Raw genomic sequence first — 22,370 nt, 5'->3', positions numbered from 1 at the left:
GGGCCAGGAGTCTCCGTTTTTACCTTATAGGGCAGTTTTCATGCCCGGGCTTGCTTAATATATAGTTTCCTGGAAGGGGGCGGGGAATAACAGGCAGGGGGGCGGGGTCAGGGCATGCCAGGGCATGTCTAGGCATGTCTAAAGCAGCAGCCAAGCATTTTACAGAAGCTAAAAGAGCAATTAGTGAGGGTCTGGAGGGATTGGGGGGTAGCGGGTGAATGAAGAGGGTCTCAGGGTTCTACATTAAGCTAACTGATGTGGGAAACCACAGCCCACAGTGAGTGGTAGCGTTCCCTAGGCAGGAGGTTCTTGAACGGTGTTAAAAGTAGAGAAAGTGAATTGAGTGCAAGCAGGCGAGTACGCAGGCATTCATTTCTCCCTGCTCTTGACTGTGAACGTGATGTGGCTAGCTGCCTCCTGCCCCTGCCACTGTGACTGCTCCGCAGCGTTAGACTATGTCCTTGTACTGAATGTATTAGGAATTTATTAGGAATTTAGAAATCAGAAATTAAAGATGAATATTAACTCTGTAAACTCTGAAACCAAACTGAACATTGCTGTGACACTGTGTGAAATAGATAAGTAGATAAGAAGCTAAGTTGTAACTCAGCAACCAAACAGAACCTATGTGAGTTGAGTGTCTGTGTGTTGGTGATAAGTGACCACAGGGTGTGAGCCATATCTCAAGAAAACACTGAAGTTACTGACGTAAGTCAGAAGGACTTCAGCCAGAAAAGAAATATATAAAATCTGGTAGCTAAAAAGATTCTTTTGATGCTTGGCCACACGAGACTCTGAATCCGTGGGCCTCATCCCGGCACATTGCCCAAAACCTGAGACCGCTACCTGAAGCTCTGCCCGAGACCAGACCGGAGCCTCGCCTGAGACCTGATCGAGGACCCGAGCCTGAGAGCCAGAGACTGATGGAGTCTGCCACGACCGGACGTGATCAGAACCTGCGAGAGACAGCTCCACAGCCGGGAGAGTGCACCGATCATGGCGGACTAGAGAACCTCTCCACATGGAGTGCCTGAAGGCTTAACCTCTGGAAGGTACTCCAAGAGACTTTGGGACTCTTAACTGCTAGAGGACCGGGTTTCCCTTTGAGTGTTTGTATTGATGTGTGTTTGTTATGCTTTGACCTAGTAAATGCATAATGCAATCAAACAGTCGTGTGTGAGAATCTCTTCTGTCCGTTGCGCCTGTCCTAAGCTCTCCCGAGAAGCAGTGACACATGTTGGATGTCACACTCAAGCTAGTGGCTTGAGACACATTCAGGACAGTTACTATCAAGTGACTGCTCCCATTCAGGACACTCAGTGACTTACTTCCTCTAACTTGGTCAGAGTACCTCCTTTTTACCACCTCCCCCCAATACCATCCTGTAATGAATCCATCAAGGGATTAATCTATTGATTAGCTCAGAACCCTCATGATCAAATCCTCTCTGGAACTACCCTGAGACTCACCCAAAGGTACGCTTTACTAATCTCCTAGGCATTTCTAATCCAGTCAGGTGGATGGTACTTGTTATCATAGACATCTGAGCCAGTCAGAGTATATACCTTTTCCATCTCTGTCCTATCATGTGAGCAAAACCCAAAGCTAACAAACAAAAACCCCTCTTCTTCCTTAATCTAACTTACACTGTGCTATACTCAAGCCAAAAATAAGTGAATTCTGCAAAGTGGAATCACCTCCCAGCAAGTCCCACTCTAACCCACAGGGAGTGGGTATGTCATACCCCCTGACCCCAGCCTGAGCAGTCAGGTTCTTCCCTGGGTTGTTTGTTCAGAGGGATTTCCTGGAACTTCTAGCAGAGATTTTCTTGGTGGCTCCCCAGTTCCACAGGTCCTGAGAGGGAAGGCTCTGAGACTCCATTTTGTAGTGCAGTTCTTTTTTAAAATATTTTATTTATTATTTTTATCTGTATGTGTGTATTGCTTACATGTGGGCACTGGTGTTGTGCAATGCCCTCGGAGGTCAGAGGAGGCTGTTGGATCCCCTGGAACTGGAGTTACGGACAGTTGTTAGCTGCCATGTGGGTGCTGGGATTTGAACCCCAGTCTTCTGCAAGAACAACCAGTGTTCTTAACTGCTGAGCCATCTCTCCAGCTCCTTGTAGTGCAGTTCTAATGGGTGGGACCTTGAAAGAAAATAGGTCATCATCCGAGGGCACTCTAGCAGTACGATTTTTTTTTTTTTTTTTTTTTTTGAGACAGGGTCTCACTATGTAGTTCTAGCTGTCCTGGAACTCAGGTTAGTCTTGATCTCATAGGGATCTGCCTGCCTCTGCCTCCCGAGTGCTGGGATTAAAGGCGTGTACCACCGTACATGTGCTATGGTGTGCTTGCACTTGTGTGGAAGTCAGTTCTTTCCTTCCACTATGTGGGTCCTGGGGATTGAACTTAGATTACCAGACTTGGTGGCAAGCACCTTTACCCATGGAGCCATCTCCCTGACCCAGATCTACATATTGTAATGTCCCCAGAGTGCCACCTGTTGGATAAAAGCACACTCATATCTCACAAGAACAACCAGTACTGATGGAGGTAGTGACGGGAGAGCTTTTATGCAGACAAAATTCCTTTGCTGGTTTACTTCCAAGGCCCCCTCTTCCCTTACATTGACTACAGAATTCTGCAGAGTGGCACATTGTCTTTTTCCTCCAAACTTTGTATTTTAGCTCCTTGTCTCTTTCTAAACTGGGCCCAAGAAAAGGCCTGATGCTTGGCTGTTGCTCTTGGTGGTTCTTCTTCATCTGTGTCTAACATAAACACAGAGGATGGCTTGAATTCTTATAAAGAAGTGAGGAGCTCACCTTTCTAGTTCTGAAGCGGTTTTTTTTGTTTTTGTTTTTGTTTGTTTCTTTTTAACCTACAGAGATCTGCCTGCCTCTGCCTCCCAAGTGCTGGGATTAAAGGCGTGCGCCACAGCCCAGCTCAGTTCTGAGGGTTTTAATGATGGCACAATGTTCCTTTGGGTGAATGCTGCCCTTCACTCAACTGTTCTCCTATTAGGTAATGCTCAATTTTCAACTCTTTAAAAAATAACACTGTGGAGGCTGGAAAGATGGCTCAGTGGTTAAGAGCACTGGCTGCTCTTGCAGAGGACCTGGGTTCAGATCCTAGCACCCACATGGTGGCTAACAGCTGTCTGTAACTCCAGTTCCAGGGAATCCCATACCTTCTTCCGACCTCCGTGGGCACTGCATGACATGGGTGCACTCAGGTGCATGCAGGCAATACATGCGTATACATAAGAATAACAAAGAAAACACTAAAAAAAACCAAAACACTGTGAGCCAGGCATGGTAGCACACGCCTTAATCCCAGCACTCAGGAGGCAGAGGCAGAGGCAGGTAGACCTCTGAAAAATCGAGACCAACCTGAGTACCAGGTCAGCTATGGCTACAGGGACACTCCGTCTCAAAAATACCGAACAAGAACAATAAAACAAACGAACAAACAAACCACCGTGATGAACGTGGGTTTTCCTTTTGTTTTGTGGCTTTTTGATATGTCTCATTATGTAGACCATGATGGCCTTGAATTCACAGAGGTCCTCCTGCCTCTGCCTCTCAAGTGCTAGGGCTAAAAGCATTTGCCACCATGCCCAGCCTTATGATGAACATATTTTGAGTACAAATCTTTTTCCAGGTTTAGCCTTAGAAATGGATTTACCTTGGCAACTAGGAGGACAAATTGTCCTGAGATACACACATACAACCCTGCCCCCCAAAATAAACAAACAGAGACTGGGGAGACAGGCTGGGTAAGTGTGAGAACCTGAGTTTAGATGGTGTGGTGGTGTACATCTGTAAGCCCAGTGCTGGGAGGTGGATATGGGCAGATCCAGGAGGCTCACTGACCAGCCAGTCTAGCCAACATGATGAGCTCCAGGTTCAGTGAGATCCTGTCTGAAGAAACCAAGGTGAAGAAGCAGTGGAAGAAGACATCCCAATGTCAGCTTCCAGCCTCCTCAAGCACAGATGGCTATGCACGCTCACACACACACACACACACACACACACACGCTCACATACACACACATGCACACACACACACACACACACACACACACACACACACACACGGAAAAACCCAAAGATGTAAGCACGAGTCTGTACTGAGGGACAAAATGAAGAGGAAATGGGGAGAGTTCAATATCTGAACGAAAATAATAGTGGGCTGGAAAGCAGCTAGCTGATCACTTCCTCTGCTCTCCTGAGCTGACAGAACTCCCGGACAGAGCCCAGGCAGCTATTTGGGAATTTCCCTCCTTCATGTGGGATGTGCTCCAGATATCCTTTGACAAAGAACTTGAACACTGGGGAGCTGGAGAGATGGCTCAGAGGTTGAGCACTGGTTGTTCTTGCAGAAGACCAAGGTTCGAATCCCAGCAACCACATGGCAGCTAACAACTGCCTGTAACTCCAGTTCCAGGGGCTCCGACTACCTCTTCTGACCTCCTCGGGCATTGCACAACATGGGTGCACTCACCTACATGCAGGCAATACACGCATACACATAAAATAAAAATAATAAAATATTTTTAAGAAAAAGCACTGGCTGCCCTTGCAGAGGACCCAGGTTCAGTTCCCAGCACCCACATGGCAGCTAACAACCATCTGTAACTCCAGTTCCAGGGGCTCCGACGCCCTCTTCCGACCTCCAAGAGCACTGCACAACACGAGTACACTTATATAAATGCAGGCAATACACTCATACACATAAAATAAAAAATAATCATAAATTTTAAAAAAAGAACTTGAAAATTATTACAAACCAGAGAATTTTCATCTCAGCCTTGTATTCTAAAACTCAAGTCTTGGGGCTGGAGAGATGCTCAGTGGTTAAGAGCACTGACTGCTCTTGCACAGGACTTGGGTTCGATTCCCAGCATCCACATGGCAGCTATGAACCGTCCTTAACTCCAGTTCCAGGGGAATCTGAAGCCCTTTTCTGATCTCCATGGCATTGCACAGGTGCACTCACATAATATTTTTATTTTAAATAAAAATAAATGAAATATTTTTTAAAAATAAAGTAAAATTCAAGTTTCACATCGGATTAACACATAGCTCTATGTCTCTGTGACTGGGACAGGCACCTCTTCCCACCTGTTTTCCTCCAACCTGCCCAGGCTCCTTTCAGGAGGATGAAGGTGGCGGCCTCATCACCAGTCTCAGCCTCCAGCTTTGCCTCTGTTGAATCCATTTTACACCCAGACAGATTTTTTTTCTTTGTCAGTATTTTGTTTCTCTGAAGCAGGTTTACAATAGAACAACTATAGCAGTATCTTTTACCAGTTTTCCATGGGAGGGACAGATGTGGAGAAAAAGTTAAGTGGGGAACCTCCCAAAGCCGACCTGGTAGGAAGGATTTGGGAGTGAGTAGTTTATTTGGAAGGGGATCCCAGGAGCACTGTAACAGAGTAAGAAAGGATGGGGATGGGAGAAAAGTCAGTAAGGAGCATGTTCAGGAGTGGGGTGATATGGGCATCAGCCCGTGAGGTGTCCCTGAGAGGGTCTGTGTTGGAGACACTTTGACCAACACCTAAGAATTCCCACATTCCTCAGTGCTGGAGGTGCTCCTGAGACTCCTGGCCTGTCTCACCTGGACAAAAAATGGAAAGTCAAGTAAGTAAGGGAACCAGAAGCAGAAGACCTGGGGAGGTTAGGAGGGGGCAGGGGCAGGCGCTAATGGTTGGATCTCTCTTTCTCTCTTTACACACATAATCTCTCTCTCTCTCTCTCTCTCTCTCTCTCTCTCTCTCTCTCTTTCTAAATATACAAGTGTATGCCTATGATTTGTATACTTGTGTGATGCTAGGGATTGAACCCAGTGCCTCTCACTTATGAAGCTCATGATCTTCCCACTGAGTTACATTCCAGTCCTATATATGTGAGAGTTTAAAAAATATTTTGTTTTTTAATTTTTATTTATGTACATGAGTGTTTTGCCTACATGCATGTAAGTGCACCATGTGTGTGCAGTGCCTGCTGAGGCCAGAGGAAAATTTCAGATCCCCTGAACCTGGAGTTTTAGATGGTGTTAGCTGCCATATGGGTGCTGAGAACTGAACCCAGGTTTTTCAGAAGAGCAGTAAGTGCTCTGAACCACTGAGCCGTCTCCCTAGCTCCTATACATGTGATTAAAAAATCGCATTATTTTTATTTTTATGTATATGAATGAATTGACTGTATGTGTGTAAGTGCACCCGTGTCAGTGCCCACAGAGGTCAGAAGAGAGTATCAGATTCCTCTGGAACTGGAGTTTCGGACAGTTGTTAGCTGCCATGTGGATGCTGGGAACTGAAACCAGGTCTTCCGCAAGAGTAGCCAGAACTCTTAACCTCTGAGCTGTCTTTCCAGCCCCAATACATGGGATTTTTAAAAGCAAAAATAAGATCTTATCATTTAGATTTCTAGGAAGAACTAATCAAAAATTGAGTCTGTAGTAAGGATTCTAAGTACAAAAGGTTCCCAAAGGAAGTCTTTAAAGACAAATCAAATAAGGTCCCACTATGCCTACTGATTTTTTTTCACTCAACTCTTTTGACATCTTCCTACGTCAATAGATAGTCTATGTCAGGATGGTTAATGGCTGGAGTGTTCTGTTGGGAGGGCACACCCCTGTGAAGCATCTCTTACTTAGAATTTCAGCTATTGGGCTGGAAATGTGACTCAGTTGATAGTTTGCCTAGCATTCATGAAGACCTGGGTTGGATCCCCAGCACCACAAATAAGTGAGCTGTGGTAACATATACCTGTGGTGCCAGCACTTGGAAAGTACAGGCAGGAGGATCAGGAGTTCAAGGCTGTCCTTGGCTATGTGTGGAGTTTGAGGCCAGCCTGGTATACCTGAGATCCTGTCTCAAAAAACAAATGGCCATTGAATTGGGGCTGATATAAAGATGTGAGGTACAAGATGAATCTTTCTAAACATAGCTATGTACATCACCCATTCTCTCCTGCTCAACACCTGCCCATTACCAGGATGGTGATGCTTACATTCTATAACCTCAAATTCCAGTCTCTTGGGTCAGACCTGTGTCTGCTTGTTCCATATGTTCCAAAGAGTTATAGCCATACTTTTGGGTTTTATTTATTTATTTATTTATTTATTTTATTGTATTTATTTTATGTGTGTATTGCCTGAACGTAGGTAAAGTGCACCTGTGTGGTGCAATGCCCACAGAGGACAGAAGAGGCTGTTGGAGCCCCTGGGACTGGAGTTACAGACAGTTGTTAGCTGCCATGTGGGTGCTGGGATTCGAACCCGGGTCTTCTACGCTCCCTTTGCATACCAGAAATAGTCTGAGACCCAGAGACCAACTGGTTTCCTAGCCAGGGTGTTTCAGACTGGTCTGTAACCAGCTAGACAGGTTACCTAGCCTGTTTCCTCACATAAAGTGGGATCAATAATATATATACATATACTATGTGGGTACTGGATCCTCTGGAAGAGCAGTCAGTGTTCTTAACCACTGAGCCCCCTCTCCAGCCCCACACTTTTGGTTTTGAATGATTGAGTTTACTAAGTATGTAGCAAGCTAAAATAAACAGAGAGAGAGAGAGAGAGAGAGAGAGAGAGAAAACATTATCAAATCAGATGCTCAAAATATATAGCAGAGGAGCTTCTCTTTTTCCTAGCATAAAATTCCTGAGGAAATATCAATTTCTTGGGGTTGAGCTTCCCACGGCTGAACTTCCAGCTTCTCTTTCCCATTATAGATAGGGATGAACAGAGTAACCTCTGTTGGGAATCCTTTACCTTCTAGCTGTTCTCAAGGGCATAGCGTCTTTACTCTTGGGCTGCTCTGCTGTTCTCTTCCTGTCAGAGTTAGAGGGACCAACCCATCCCCAGACAAGGGGCCTTGGAGGACATTTTGAGACAAACATGCTTGGGTATGAAAAGGTAGGGATGGAGGACAGCTCTGCTTCCAGAGCCAGCTTCTCAGTGAGCTCAAACGGCAAGTGACAGTATATCAATATAATGTATAATGGCCTCCTAAATAATTGAACCCACTGGGTCATCTCAGGCCCTGTCCATTTCTGCGTCCATGCCTTTGCCTGGGTGGTCCCCAGCCCGGACTGTCTCCTCTCTCCTATGGCCCTTGGATCTCCATCCTCCAGTGATGGAGGCCTCCCTTATTCTTTATGTACTCTCCTTTTCTTGGTATTGTGTATTGAACTTAGGGTCTTGGACGTGCTAGCCAAGTTCTCTAACACTGAGCTATGTCCTCAGCCCAGTCTGTCTCACCCACTGGGGACTCTGTGTGGTCTTTTTCTTCTGTTTCCATTTCCTCCCAATCTCAGAACCAGGGAGGGTGCAACCCTGTGTCTTCAGTGTTCACGTAGGCACTTTCTTGCACAGGCCTTTCCTTGTTGAAGGTCTGCTGATGGTGAGCGCTGTGTCTGGCTTTGCCTTTCTTCCTGGAATGTGAATGGAGAGGGCAGGATCTCAGCTAACTTTTGGCTTTTGAAATGATATTGTAGCTGGCATGGCAGGGGTGAGACTATTCTAAGAGACACTTGTGCCTCTCCCTTTGGCTGTCACACTATTGAAACAGTGGTCCCCAAGAAATTGGAATTTCCCCAGGAATTTGATGCTAGGAGAAGGCTAAAGCCTGGTACCAGTCAGAGGGGGGGATTTGTTTCCCAGAAAGAGATTTTGCACAGTTGTGACAACTTGTCAGATCACCTTGTAGGAGAGACTGGAGCTAAGACAATGATGGGCCAACGATGGGTATGACCACACCAGGACTGCTTAGATCTACAGACTTCTGGCCCTCTGCTCAAACCTCATGTCAAGACCCTAAAGATGGACTGGATGGGGAGGGGTGTCACTGGATCACTTTGTCCTTTTTCCCAATGTGGCCACATTAAAGAAATCTCCCCTTTCTGCTTTTATTATTAGTTTAGCTCTTTAATTGGCTTATTGAGGATGAGTGGCAGGTGCGGCTTACTAGGGCTAAGAGGGCACTGCTCTGATCCTGATAAATCTGGTAACAGTATCACCAACAAACAGGCACTAAAGAGCAAGGGGAGATGGGAGTTTTCTTTATGGTTCTAGGCTCCAGGAGTGTGGGGGAAGGGGAGCAGAGAAGTGGAAGATGGGGGACTGGTGAGTCCCTGGTGCTAATCCCAGCTTCCTGTTGGGATTTTCCTGGACTGCTGCTCAAGGCCTATCTTAGGATGTCACAGCTGCCGAAATAGATCTCCCCTCTCACCTGTTCTTGAGTAACAGAGACCTTGCTCACTTCCTGTCAGAAGAATGATCACTTTGGTAACCTTTCCAGAACATATGGGGACACTCACTGAATTCTAGTGCTGGACTGCTCACCTTCTCCACCTCTAAGGGGCAGTGAGTGGCTCAGCCTTAGCCAACTGAGCACACAGCAGCAGGAAAGAAACAAACAACTTTAGGCATTCTAGGTTGGAGCCCCTGACTGTGAATTTGGCTCGTCTGGTGGTCTCCTCCAGAAACCCAGTGGTTCTTAGGATGCCTCTCTCCTAAGAGTGATTTCCTAGATTGGCAGAGAGCAGACCCTTGGTCCTTGTCACTCAACTGCCTCACACCCTCAAAGCAGTGTCTTATAAAATTTTCTATTTCTGTGGGACCTAGAAACCAAGTCATCCCAGCTGCTCACTCAACAAACGTGTTCTCCCACCCCCACCCCCCCGTCCCGTCCCCGAGGCACAGTACTGAGGGTTAGCACCGGAACAACGTGCAGGAGGATGAGCAGACTGAAGTGTGGGGAGCCCGGAAGCAGGAGGCTTGAGGGTGGGTCTCCAGAAGAAAGACCGGGCCTGAAATCCTAGAGGAAGAGGAGGGCCAGGGCGGGGACTTGAGCTGTTTCCCAGGCACCAGGATGGTGCTTGCACGCTTTGGGAGGAGCCTTCCCTGGCGTCCTCAAAGTTGCCGAGGTAACTCTGACCTGCAGGGCCATGGCCTCCCAAGCCAGCTGGAGCGGGAGCGGTGCCCCATCTCAGAGTACAGCCACAATGGTGAGGGCTGAGCGAGGGAGCAGATGCTGCCTTGAAGGGAAGGTGGTGTGGGGGTTGTGGAGCTGGAGGTGGGGAAGCAAGGTCCCAAAACAGAGGAAGAGGGCAGGAGGCCGTGGTAAGCAGAGGCACTGAGAGGGAGGTACGGGATGGGGGTGATGGGGGGCTCCTGACGTGTGCATCCCATCTGGCCTGGCTGAGTCTCCCCATCTGCGTCTCCAGCCCTGGGTGACCATCCTGCAGCCCCTCCCTTGGGCTGTCCCATCCCTGCCCCCGCAGCCCAGCCGTGTGAAGGAAGGTAAGATACCCCAGTCACCTACCTGTCTCCCTTCTGCCCCGCACCCTGGAGCACCTATGCTTCGCACCCCACTCCTTCCTTGGGTTACGTCCAAATTAAACGCCCTTGGGTCTACGCATAGGAGGGAAGGAAGCGTGGGAGCCCGGATGGGCCTGCTGAACCGCGCCCCCCCCCCCCGCCAGACCTGCTGGAGCTGATGATGCTGCAGAACGCACAGATGCATCAGCTGCTACTGAGTCGCATGGTGGCCGGTGCGCTGAACCCCTGGCCTGAGTGGCCCAGCCCACAGGTGTGTGGGGTGTGTGGGAGTGGGCCTCAGGGTGGAGACTCAACTGGGAGTCTCCCCTGGAGAAAGGGGACACAGTATAGAGTAGCAGGAGGCCAGCTCACACTTCTCTTGCTGGGACCCTTTGGTTTCTATTATGTGCCAAGGCCCAGTGTCAGCTTCCAGTCTGGAAGGTGGGGTCACCAAATCTCTACCACCACCCTAGTCTTGCTTTCAGGTTTTCCCTTTCAGGGTCTTGCTTTCAAGGCTATTTCCGTGTGGACTTTAGACCTCAGGAGGGCAGGAGCCCTGGTGCCTGGATCCTGGTGCTAAACCTTTTCCAGGGGTACAACTGTGGTTTGTCGAACAAGTGAATGGATAGGTGAATGATGGTGGATGAAGTCTGGGTGGGCTGTGACAGGCACACAGGAGGTACACAGTGTGAGTGTACACCTGATGAGGGAGGAAGCATCCTATGAGGACAGCAGGTGGCCTTAGTATCAGCCCTTGAGAGCCAAGTTGGATTTTGAACCTAGGGTGGGGGTGGTGAGGGGTGTGAGGTCTGAGAAAGGAGAGGGGACTCCAGAAGGCAGCAAGGGGTTCAAGGCAGCGCTGGTCAGGGGAGTCCAGGTAGGTGGAGATCCTGAGTTGTTGCTGAGTTCCCGCCTCCTCAGGAGGCTCTGGAATGAGCATCCCACCTCACCGAAGGGTCCCAGAAGACACAGGAGCACAGGCAGCTTTGTAGACTCCCAGCACTTGCTCTGGAGTCCCTAGGAGTCTTCTGGTCCCTAGCTGCCCGTTACTGACTAAGGCTCTTAGACAAGTTCTTTCTCCTTCAGTTCTCCCACTTCAAGATAAGGAATGAATGTCTCCAAAGTGCCTTGCCTGCATGCAGTGAAAGCACACTAAACAGTAGTCATTGTTCAGATGAGTATGTGCAGAAACTAATGTAGGCTTGCAGCAGTGGGGGCAGGGAGAGCCAAGCCTGTGCTGTCTGTCACCTCCCCTCTTCCCTTTGCACAATCCCAGGTCTATATGACCAGTCAACAGCAGCAGCTGGAGGAGGAGAGGGACACGCATGAAGAAGAACCTTTGGTCTTCCACCACCACTATCTGCCCAGCCCAGTGCTCTCCTTGGGCCCCATGCCACCCTGGCCAGCGCCTTTCCCTCCTACTCTCCTACATCAGCCCCATTGGCAGGGTGTACCCAGGATTCAGCAAGGGCCTCCTGCCTCCCAGCCAAGGGAGATGTAAGTGAGATTGGAGGGGTCTGGGTGAGGCCAGTTGCCTGATCTTGGGCTGGGTTGAAAGAGCTGGCTTGGCAGTAAAACCTCAAAAGCCACCCAGGGCCTCTGAAGGAATCTTTCTTCTCTCTCTTCCCTCTCAGGAGAGCTGTGCCCCCACCCCCACCCCCCAGTGCCACAGAGACTGTTGGTGTAGATGTACTCCCGGCTTCAGGTAGGGGGGCTGGGTGGGTAGGCAGAGGGACAAGTCTGGGGTGGATCAGGAGGCCAGGAGGGCCATGTGCTCTATGGGTGGGGGCTCCTGTCAATCACTTCTCCAGGGACTGCATTGCTCCTTTCTATGTTCCTCCATGGGGTCCACTAAGGCAGGAAGGAAATGAGATGTGGGTGTTGTCTCCCTAGGCTACTATGATGCTGAGAGCCTGCCATGAAGATGGCTACTCATAGGGCCTCACCAGCTTCAGTGTTGGCCTGCCAGAGCCCTGGAGTCCCCACCTTCCCCTCTACTGTCTGCTGACTCTGCATGTGCTGGCCTCTCTCATCCCCTCTGCCTCAGCCAGGCCCTCTACCCTGGGGCATCAGGCTTTCTCTACTCCACTGCCATCTTAGGCTGGTAGTTCTGGCAGAAGTGTTCCTTCAAGCCTCACCAGGGCCCAGAAACCATGTAAGCCCAACCTACTTACTGTTTCCTGCCTGAATCATAGCAAGGCTCTCCACCAAAGCCCCAATTGGCCTTTGCCCTTCCCTCCTTTCTCTGACAAAAGCTGTGGCATAATCTTTTGGCCTGATAATGGGACAAGAAGAGAAAAGAAGATGCTCTTGTCTCCATGCTCCTTAAGGCCCCTTAGGGGGCAGCATGATCAGGGAGAGGCCCAGCTAGGGAGGGCTCTACAGTTCACCCAGTCCCCCTCTCCCCCCGGGCCCTCCTTCACTTGACTGTTGGTGGAAAGGAGAGTCAGGGCTGTCTTCCTCTCCAACCAGGAACAACCTTAGGTCCTGAGGACCAGGTGGGAATGGAATGTCTTCTGCTTCATGGGCCCTCAGTAGGAATCAGTCGCTCCTAATGGTGTGGGTGGATGTCTGGGGCCTGAACTGCACAGGATAAGGAAAGCCTTGGGAGAGAGCAGGGAAGTGGGAGGAGCTGAGGGAAACATTGGGGGTGAGTAAGTCACATTTATCACCTTCCCTCTCCAGAACTGTTGACTGTTATCCTAGGAGCAGATATGGAGGACACAGGGTTAAATCCAAGTGTTTATATTAAGGTTAAAGAAGAAAACGTCCCCAGAGTCTCATGCTGCTGTCAGTCCTTCAGCTAAGGCTGGACCATACCCTGAAGGAGCCATGCTGAATTCCAGCAGCCACCAGGGGACTGGCCGTGTCAGTTCATGCGGGACGCGTTCGGAAGGCCCGGGGCAGCCTCCTCCAGGCAGCTAGCACCCCATAGGTGCCTGTCCGCCTCCTGTGCCAGTGCTGGCCGAAAATAAAGCACAGCAGGACAGACATCACAAACAAAAGCAGCAGTACTGACACGACCACGATGATGATGACCATCTGGTTGTCCGGCATTAGCACTGGGGAGGGGGAAGCAATGGTCTTAGAAATCTTCAGGGAAAAAAAAAAAAAAAAAAATTCTTCAGGTCCCAGGGCTCCAGGGAGCCCACCCACCATTCCTTACCCACACATCCCCATTCTGCAATCACTCTGGTTCCAGAAAACTGTGGCATCTAAGATAATTGTGGTCTGGTGCTCTAGGCCACCACTAGGTGGAGCAGACACTCCCCTGCCAGTAGCTCCTCCAGCATGTGATGTGGCTGGATACCATGGCCTGGAGGAAATCATGGTCATGTTTAGACCATGCCCCCTCCTCTGGCAGAGTTGAGTGAGTTTCAGGCAAGTTCCTTGACAACAGGCTTTGGTCATCAATGGTCATAGAATGGCAGTGCTCTGGGGAGCCTAGGGGTCAGGCCAGCTAGACTTTTCATTGCAGAGAGAAGTCATGGCCAGAGAGAGCCTATTGCCGTGGTCAAGGTCACACAGCTTAATAATGGCCAACCAGGTAGTTGAGCTCTCCTGATTTTTGGAAGTGTTGGGATCCAAGATGGAAACTTGGAGAGAGAACCAGGGAAGGAGCTATTAGGAGGGAAGCCTTATGATTAAACCACCTAAACCACCTGGGAGTGGGAATTGGGAATTTTCTTTCCTCAAGAGGCCAAAAGAGAGTGCTACCACTGTCCCTCTCTGCTCCAAGGGTCTCCTTACCATAGACATCCAGGAGCTGAGACTTTGAGATACAGTGAGTGATGTTCTCGCCATAAGGCCGCAGGTCCAGCTCAGCCTGGCAGGAGAAGTTGAGGCTGTCCTTTGTCGAAACTGTGCTGTTGAATGTGACTGTGACTTCTTGGAGGGTAGGCTCAGAGTCCTCAAAGGTCTGGATCTGCAGGATCTTCTTGCCATGGAGCAAGGTGAGGGTGAGGCTCTCAAGGGGCTTCACAGCTGATGTCTTACATTCAATGGTGAAGGCTTCACCCAACAGCACCCTCTGGGGCCACAGTGTCAGTGTAACCTCTGTTGGAGGTTCTGCAAAAGGACAAAAGAAGGAGGTCTCTGGTTGGCATGGACATGTATCCCCATCTGGCCAGGGCCCATCTCCTGGTCCAGGTCCCTAACTGGATTTGTGTGAGAGGAAGTGGGCTGGAGCTCAGCCTGCTCATTGTAAGGAGAGAAAGAAGGAAGTAGGTCAGGGTGCAGGATGTGCTGGATGCTAGTTCTGTGGACATAATTTGGAAAATAAGAAAAGATGGAGATGGTCAGGTATTTACAAAAAGAAGATCCAGAATTGTACAAACAACTGGAAAGCTATAAAAAAAAAAAATCTGGGCCTGTTTCCCTCCCTTCCTGATACTACATGCAAATTTCAAATTAAACACTTGAGTGATGTGTTGCAGGAGATTTGGAAGGGTGCCTATTGAAAGAGGGCACTTGAGGAATGACTATGGGGTTCTTCAAAAGGCTGGCGCTGGAGTCAGACTTGCTCTGGGATCATCTTCATGACCAATGTGATTCCTGACCCATTGATCAGGAACTATGGTGGTACCCTGGATTCCCTTTTAAACTAGAATACCTCTCCACCACTCATCCCCACCCCATCCAGGATTTAGGTCATCTTTCCATTATTTTGATCCACTGATGTCAGTAATGGGGAGGGTCCCAGTGATACACCTGGAGCTAAGATTTAAGAGTATCCTGGCTTGTCCTGGCAGGTGTGTATATGTGTGTGATGGTCACACATTTACCACAGGTCCTTGGGAGAAGATAGACTACCTCATGATACCTCTACTTTGTCCCCATGAGATGAAGGAGCTATTGGAGTATGACAGCTCCCTGATGGATATGGGGTGCACTGGTGGCTGAGCTGGTGTAGAGATGCTGGAGACACTGCATTGGGACTGACTTCTGGATCTGTTGAAACCTTGGTTAGGCTATCTTCCTTGGAACAATGTTCAAAACCTGGGTGGCCTGCTTCTGAGATGCAGGCCAACTCACAGAGTCCAATCAGGGGTGTGGACAGATTCAGAGTCCACTGGCCTGGTCTGATGCTTGTGACTCAGGAGGCCAGGCAGGTGAGGACCATGGTGAACGGGCCCTCCTACAGTCACCTGAGCAGCTTCAGGACCATTCAGTAGACACAGGCTCTGCCCTGGGGAGCGAAGACCTGTACATAGACACTCACGGTACACTCTGATGCGGAGTTCCCTTGACTGCTGCTTCTGGGCACAGGTGAAGTGGCAGAGGAAGACGGTGTCCTGGGAGACATTTGAGACTAGGAACAGCTTCCACCTCCCTTTAGGATGCTGGTCCAACATTGTTTTAACCAGGTGGGTCTCCAGATCACCCAGTTCTGGCTCAGCACAGCTGGTGCTGCAGTTGATTTTCAAAGACTCAGTGGCCTCTACCACCTGCTTCTCAAACTCTATGTAGACCTCAAATGCCTCAGCAGACCCTGTAAGATCAGAAGCAATTGTGCAGTGCATGTCCCTAATGCCTGTCAGTGGAGCTCTCTATCACCAGCAGTTAGGATCAACGGTTAGAGGTATAGGAAGAAAAGCCACCTCTGGTCCCTCTGCCCCATTCCCTGTGTCAGGCTTGTGGCTGCATGTCTAGACCCACATGGTTGCCTCCCAGCCCCTCCCTGCCTCTGGGTGTTCCTTCCTGCAATCCCTGACTGTCAGCTCAAGCTCCATCTTCCTCACATCTATCTTCTGCCCCCTCAGCTCTAGCCCAGTGTTTCCTTTGCCATGAAGACATCCTTGAGAATAGTGGTCCATTCTGAGCTCATACAATGATAGAGAACCATCAGGGTGTTCTTTGGGTGGTAGTAAGCCCCAGGGAAAGGGAATAGATGTGGGGATAGGTTCTTTTTTGAATAATGTGGTTAACAAAAGATAATGACGTTGAGGTAGAGATGAAGGGAGGTGGTGAGCCTTATACATATTGTGGACACATGTTTCAGACAGAGGAAAACACTAGTGCAAAGACTGCTGTTGGGAGCATGCATTCTTGAGGCAGCAGGGAGACCAGCATGGTCAGGGCTCAGCTAGGAGGAGGAATATTAGAGATAAAGCCTGAAAAGTAATAGACCACAGTGAAAGGGTCTGTTGATGCTTCCACAGACATTTTTGTAGTTTTTGGAAGACTGGGTCTGGGTTTTGCATGCCTCCCCTTATGTTGACCATAAAGCTCTGTGCATGCCAGGCATTTAGAAAGTATCTGGTGAGTGCAGATGGAACCCTCAGTGCCTACCTTCACTCTGTGAGGACTGGGGTCTTGGCCAGCAGGGCCCTGTGTGTTCTGTGCTTCTTACCTCCCCACATGGCCCACTCAGCTGTCAGCTAGTGGCATGGGTGATAACAGAGGGGCTTTTCATGCAGACAGCGCTGGGTTTGAACCCAGACTTTGCCATGCATCGGCGGGACGGTCTGGGGTCAGATGCATTTGCTCTCTTGAGCTTCACTGTCTTTATCCATCTAGGCTAGTGTCTCCTGGGTCCTGAGTGTTCAGGGAAATCGATTTTGAAGGCTTTTGGCAGATAGTCTAAGACACAGGGTGCTCAGCATGAGGTGGCATTTTTCTTCACAGTCCCCTTGACCTACTGAAAGGGGTTTCATTTTCGCTTTATTATACTAATGAGGACAATGTCGTCTGCTCCCCGCTGCTGTCCACTACGCCCTTTCTGAAGACAGGCTTAGCATACCCGCTCATCTTTTCTTAGACCCTTCCTGAGGCCCCCAACCACCCACTGCCCACCATTCCAGTCTCTGCAACCTGCCACACCAGATTTCCCAGAGATGTAGAGTCCATTCCATCTGGTGTCCAAGTGCCTACCCACTGCCTGAAGCCATGGGGGTCCCAAAGCCAGACAAACACAAGCTTCTGTACCCACAATGGATTGGTCCTTCTGTTCAAACCTTCAATTGCAAGGCCAGTGTGCCTCCCTCTACCACCCAAAGCCCAGGGAACTGAGCAAAACTCCCACCCTAGGATGCCACATGCAAGGAACCCTGGATACCAGCTTACCTGGGCAGCAAAGTAGGGTGAGAAGGGCCATGGGCAGGCCCCAGCAACCAAAATAAGACATCTCAGATGGGGTCCACGGTTTCCAGGGGAATAGTCACGGGCTGCCTGGAGGGAGACAGACAGATGTACATCACAGGTCAGGGAGTAGAGGCTGGAGCTGCAACCTAAAATCTGTAGCTTTCTCTGTGCCCGTGATCTCATTTCCTCTCATTATCTGAGATCAGGAAGCCATGTGCATAAGCCAGTTCCAAGACCTTCAGGCCCTCAAGAATTCAGGCAGAGGAAGCTGGGAAGCAGCTGATAAGCAGGGGTGTAACCTGGTCCTCCCACGTGGCCTGCTCCCTACACAGTGCTAGGAAGAGTAATGGGGGAATCACATGCAAACAAGCATGTGCGTGTGTAAGGATGTGCTTGCACATGGGATCCCTGTGGGCTGTGTACACAGAGCACAATGAACCCTCTAAGGCTCTGATCTGGGGAGTTCCAAATACCATAGGACCCCTATTAGGGTCATATCCATATTTGGATATTGAGAAGGCAATATCCAAAGTTTGAACACGGTCACCATAGCAAAGGACCAGAGATGGGGGCTTCTCTAAGGAAACCAGGCAGGAATGTGATGTCCTCACAGAGCACAATGAACCCTCTAAGGCTCTGATCTGGGGAGTTCCAAATACCATAGGACCCCTATTAGGGTCATATCCATATTTGGATATTGAGAAGGCAATATCCAAAGTTTGAACACGGTCACCATAGCAAAGGACCAGAGATGGGGGCTTCTCTAAGGAAACCAGGCAGGAATGTGATGTCCTATTGCTAATGACCAGCACACGTCTGCACATACCTTAGTGTTTTGCTTCATCTCCAGCAGAAACTGGCACTGTATGGGGCCCAGAGCCTCAGAAAGGGCAGCCTGCAGTTCTCCAGTGACTCACTGCTAGGATAGCAGGCAACAGTCTGACTTCAGCCTATCCTCAAACCCCAGGCCTTTTTCTAGACCTGTCTACTAGTGTCCTGCCCTTCCATCTTCCAGGTAGAGCCATGGTCTAGAAGGGTTAGAGCCTGAAGGTTTCCAGGCCAGGCAGGGTTTTCCAGATGCAGGGCACAGGTGAGGCGGGCAGGGTGAATTCTGATGGACTAGTAGGCCTTCCCAGGTGACATTTTGTTCACACATGTAACTTTACTCTCCTAGTTCTCTCTTGGATCCCTGGGGACCAGGAAGGACAAGAGCAGGTCTCCTTGCTTCTGAGGGGAATCCCAGAAAGGGCCTATCCAAAGAGAGCGTCAGTGTTTTAAGGGCTCACTATCTGAGATCGGGAGGCCATGTGTATAGACTAGCTCTCAGACCTTCAGGCCCTCAAGAAGTCAGGCAGCGGAAGCATCAATTGCTTAGCCTGTGACCTAGGTTCCTGGGTTGGAGGACACTGGGAAGTCCTGCCCTTCCCACAGGCTGAGGCCCAAAGTAATCATGGCTGTATACAGCTGTCCAGAACAGTTGCTATCAGCCTGGATCCAGGGACTTCCCTGGATGAGGCTGCTGAGTTTTGGAATGATGCCAGAAGGAAGGGTAACCAGGGGGTGGGGTCTGATCTCACATAGTACTGGCACAGTGCTGAGAACAGGAGTTGATGCCCGGGGTACTGTATAGCTGGGGAAATTTTGGGAGCTACAGTGGAGAATAAGAAGATAGCAACACATTATAGACTTAGATTAACAAGCAGTTTCTCTTTGTTGCATTTTAAAAAAAGATTTATTTATTTTATGTGTATGTATGTGTGCCTAAGTGTATGTATGTGCATCACATGCATGGAGGCCAGAGGAGGGCATCAGATCCCCTGGAGCTTGAGTGCGGGGCACTTGCGAGCTGTTTGATATGGGTGCTGGGAATTGAACTCAGGTCCTCTGGATGAGCAGCAAGTGCTCTTAATTGCTGAACCATCTCTCCATTCCCTATTTTTTCATTTTTTGCAATGCTGTCAATTAAACTGCTGCAGATTCATGCACACGAGGCAAGCGCTCTGCTACTCAGTTACAGCCTCGGCCTTCTTTTTATTTTTCATTTTGAGACAGGGTCTCACTAAGTTGCCCACACAGGCCTTGATCTCACTTTGTAGTCCAGGTTAACCTTGAATTTGCGATCTTCTTGCCCAGCCAGGCCAGGTAACCAGGGGATAAGTTCAGAGAAATCTGTCATTAAGCAGTTTGTGGTTGTGTGTACAGCATAGTGTACCCACATAAACCTAGATGCACACACTTTGGGTACATAGCTGAATGTGATATACTTTAATGTAATTGTCTGTATGGTAGGTTTATACCAGTGTCCCCAGGAATTTGTGAGTGATGCCTTGTGTTAGTGTTGTGACAGCTATGATATCTCTGGGTGATATGAATTTTCTAGCTCCAGTATAATCTTTTGGGACCAGTATGGCCTGTCACTGATGGAAATGTTGCCTTGGGGCACCTGGCTGTACCCACTTCAGGTTGGCCACAGTCATAAGCATTCTATACATAGTCATGAATTATTCCCTAAACCTGATAAGCTAAAATACTGCTCCAAAGAAACAGAGACACAGAGAGGCTAAGACACAAGGTCACATATCTAGGAAAGACTGAAAAGCCCCTGTGAGTGACAGTCAGCTGGGGTAGCTGAGACAGCCCACCAGTGCGAGGAAGCAGCATTAGGGCCGGATTCCCTGGAGACCCTCGGGAGGGAAATGCAAGGCAGCAGAAGGCCAGAGGAAACTTCTGGACAAGGCTCTGGTACACTCTATTAATAAACAACAAAAAAGCAAGCACAAACAACCATTACCAGGAACATCTATGGAAACACAAGCACAACTGTAAAGGGTAACGCATACAAACTCACAGAACGGATAGGAGAAGAGCGGTTGCTAGGGGCTGGGAAGGGAAAGTAGGAGGTGGTTCATGGCTGGTTTCATTTTCTAAGATTGGTTCTGAAGATTAGCTACAGAACAGTATGAACAAGCTATATATATACATCCATATATATGTATGTATGTATATATATATATGGACATGTAGCACATTTTATGTGCATCTTACCAAAATTAAAAATAAAACTAAAGGGGACTGGAAAGATTGCTCAGCGGTTAAGAACACTATTTGTTCCTGCAGAAGACCCAGGTTTGAACCCCAGCACCCACTTGGCAACTAACAACCACCTATAACTTCAGTTCCAGGGGCTCCAACGTCCTCTTCTAACCTCTGCGGGCTCTGCACAACATGGGTGCACTTACATACATGCAGGCATAACACTCATACACATAAAATTAAAATTAAAAAAAAGTAAGGTGCCAGAGAGATGGCTCAGCAGTTAAGGGCACTGACTGTTTTTGCAGAAGGCACCCACAAGGAGGCTAACAACTGTCTGTAACTCTAGTTCCAGGGGATCTGATGCCCCCTCTCTCATAGGCATTGCACAACATGAGTACTCTTGCATACATGCACACAATACATATAGACACATAAAATAAAAGCAATAAATAAATAAGTAAATAAATAAAACTAAGCTAGGCATGATGGCTCACCTGTATAATCCCATCACTTGGGAGGCTGAGGCAGGTGGATTGTGAGTTTGAGGCTAATCCAGGCTACTCTCAACCCCTCCCCTAAAAAATAATATAATAAAAATAAATTAGGAGCTGGAGAGATGGCTCTGCGGTTAAGAACACGGACTGCTCTTGCAGAGGACCTGGGTTCATTTCCCAGCACCCACATGGCGGCTACGAACTGTCCTTAACTACAGTTCCAGGGGAATCTGAAGCCTTTTTCTGACCTCTGCGGCATTGCAGGACACAGGTGCACTCACATACATGCAGGCAGTACACTCATACACATAAAATAAAAATAATAAATAAAGTTTTAAAAAATTAGACTATTAGTCTATAAATAATGTATGCCATAAAATATGGAACGAAATTGAACAAATCTCAGAAAAATATAACTTTTCAGGCTTACTTTAAGAAGAAATAAAAGTTCTGAATAGGAGCTGGCAACCTGAGTTTGACCCCCAGGACTCACAGGGTAGAAGGAGAGACCGACTCCTGGAAGTTGTTCTTTGACCTCCACAGACATGCTGTGTCATGCTTAATGCCCATCCCCAAATACATACATACATAAATAATTAAATAAATGCAGTTTTTAAAAGTCTAAATGGTCCCATAGTTCTTAAAATCTTTGAATCAGACAGGCCTCTCTCCAACCGGCAGGCCTCTGTCTCTGGGGTAAGTCGATCAGGCCCTCCATACCTTGATTCCCCCAGCCTCACTCACCCACCCATCTCCCCCGCTGGTCTCTCCGCCTAGCCTGGGTCCTGTCCCATTCCTTGTCTTGGTGCAGGCACCACAGGAACCACCACTGCTTTCTGATCCTTTGTATCCAGACCAACCCAGTTCCTTCTGGGGTCCCCAGGAGTCCTCTGGTTCTGGCCCCCCCTCACCTTCTGCTTCCCTGGGCTGCACAACCGAACAGCCTCTTTCCTGGACACCTGGGCTGACCTTTCCGCTTCCTGATCCTTTCATCCAGACCAACCCAGGTCCTCAGCGCAGGAGCCCTTGGGGCCGCCTCCTGCCCCCATCTTCCTTTGTATCTCTGGGTGGCACGGCCACCAGTTGCCCTAGACCAGCATCTTTCCTGGGCCCGGCTGGAGCTCCGAGCCCAGTCCAACACAGCCTCTTTCCTGGACACCTGGGCTGACCTTTCCGCTTCCTGATCCTTTCATCCAGACCAACCCAGGTCCTCAGCGCAGGAGCCCTTGGGGCCGCCTCCTGCCCCCATCTTCCTTTGTATCTCTGGGTGGCACGGCCACCAGTTGCCCTAGACCAGCATCTTTCCTGGGCCCGGCTGGAGCTCCGAGCCCAGTCCAACCCCCCAAATTCCTGAAGCCAAAATCTATCCTGGAGGGATCCAGACCTTAGGAGACTGAGAGCATCTGATCCTCATCTGACTTGGGCCTCT

General features: G+C 49.1%; 2 protein-coding genes and 1 long non-coding RNA gene across 9 annotated transcripts in view; 1 reads left to right on the top strand and 2 right to left on the bottom strand.

Moving 5' to 3' along the window:
- Window positions 1-5,275: 5,275 nt before the first annotated feature.
- On the bottom strand, window positions 5,276-10,424 carry LOC115072607. Its single transcript, XR_003851648.1, has 3 exons — window positions 10,333-10,424; window positions 8,272-8,440; window positions 5,276-5,618 (listed from the first exon to the last, which is right to left on the bottom strand). It is a non-coding gene; the product is annotated as an uncharacterized LOC115072607 (long non-coding RNA).
- Window positions 9,743-22,370, top strand: part of Prr29 (proline rich 29) — a 41,468-nt gene continuing 28,840 nt past the window's right edge. Inside the window, exons 1-7 of one of the 5 annotated variants that reach the window (XR_607719.3) lie at window positions 9,745-10,015; window positions 10,235-10,310; window positions 10,493-10,599; window positions 11,605-11,825; window positions 11,963-12,033; window positions 12,222-12,483; window positions 13,082-13,156. Coding sequence is in view for 4 of the 5 variants with exons in the window: in XM_008846573.2 (XP_008844795.1) it covers window positions 9,880-10,015; window positions 10,493-10,599; window positions 11,605-11,825; window positions 11,963-12,033; window positions 12,222-12,250 (564 nt within the window). In the remaining variant the exon portion in view is untranslated. Of the gene's footprint in view, window positions 10,016-10,234; window positions 10,311-10,492; window positions 10,600-11,604; window positions 11,826-11,962; window positions 12,034-12,221; window positions 12,982-13,081; window positions 13,157-22,370 lie in introns of those variants that run through there. The other 4 variants (XM_008846576.3, XM_008846572.3, XM_008846573.2 and 1 more) reach the window with 4 other exon arrangements.
- Icam2 (intercellular adhesion molecule 2) overlaps window positions 13,058-22,370 on the bottom strand; it is an 18,544-nt gene continuing 9,231 nt past the window's right edge. Inside the window, exons 2-5 of one of the 3 annotated variants that reach the window (XM_017801516.2) lie at window positions 17,394-17,498; window positions 15,550-15,819; window positions 14,079-14,396; window positions 13,058-13,390 (exon numbers count right to left, since the gene is read on the bottom strand). In XM_017801516.2, the coding sequence (XP_017657005.1) occupies window positions 13,203-13,390; window positions 14,079-14,396; window positions 15,550-15,819; window positions 17,394-17,454 (837 nt within the window). In that variant the 5' untranslated portion in view covers window positions 17,455-17,498 and the 3' untranslated portion in view covers window positions 13,058-13,202. Of the gene's footprint in view, window positions 13,391-13,436; window positions 13,645-14,078; window positions 14,397-15,549; window positions 15,820-17,393; window positions 17,728-22,370 lie in introns of those variants that run through there. The other 2 variants (XM_008846577.3, XM_008846578.3) reach the window with 2 other exon arrangements.

This window comes from Nannospalax galili, unplaced genomic scaffold, assembly GCF_000622305.1.
Source record: "Nannospalax galili isolate Female #2095 unplaced genomic scaffold, S.galili_v1.0 scaffold1023, whole genome shotgun sequence".
Taxonomy (NCBI): domain Eukaryota; kingdom Metazoa; phylum Chordata; class Mammalia; order Rodentia; family Spalacidae; genus Nannospalax; species Nannospalax galili.
This window is presented reverse-complemented; position numbering and strand designations above follow the sequence as displayed.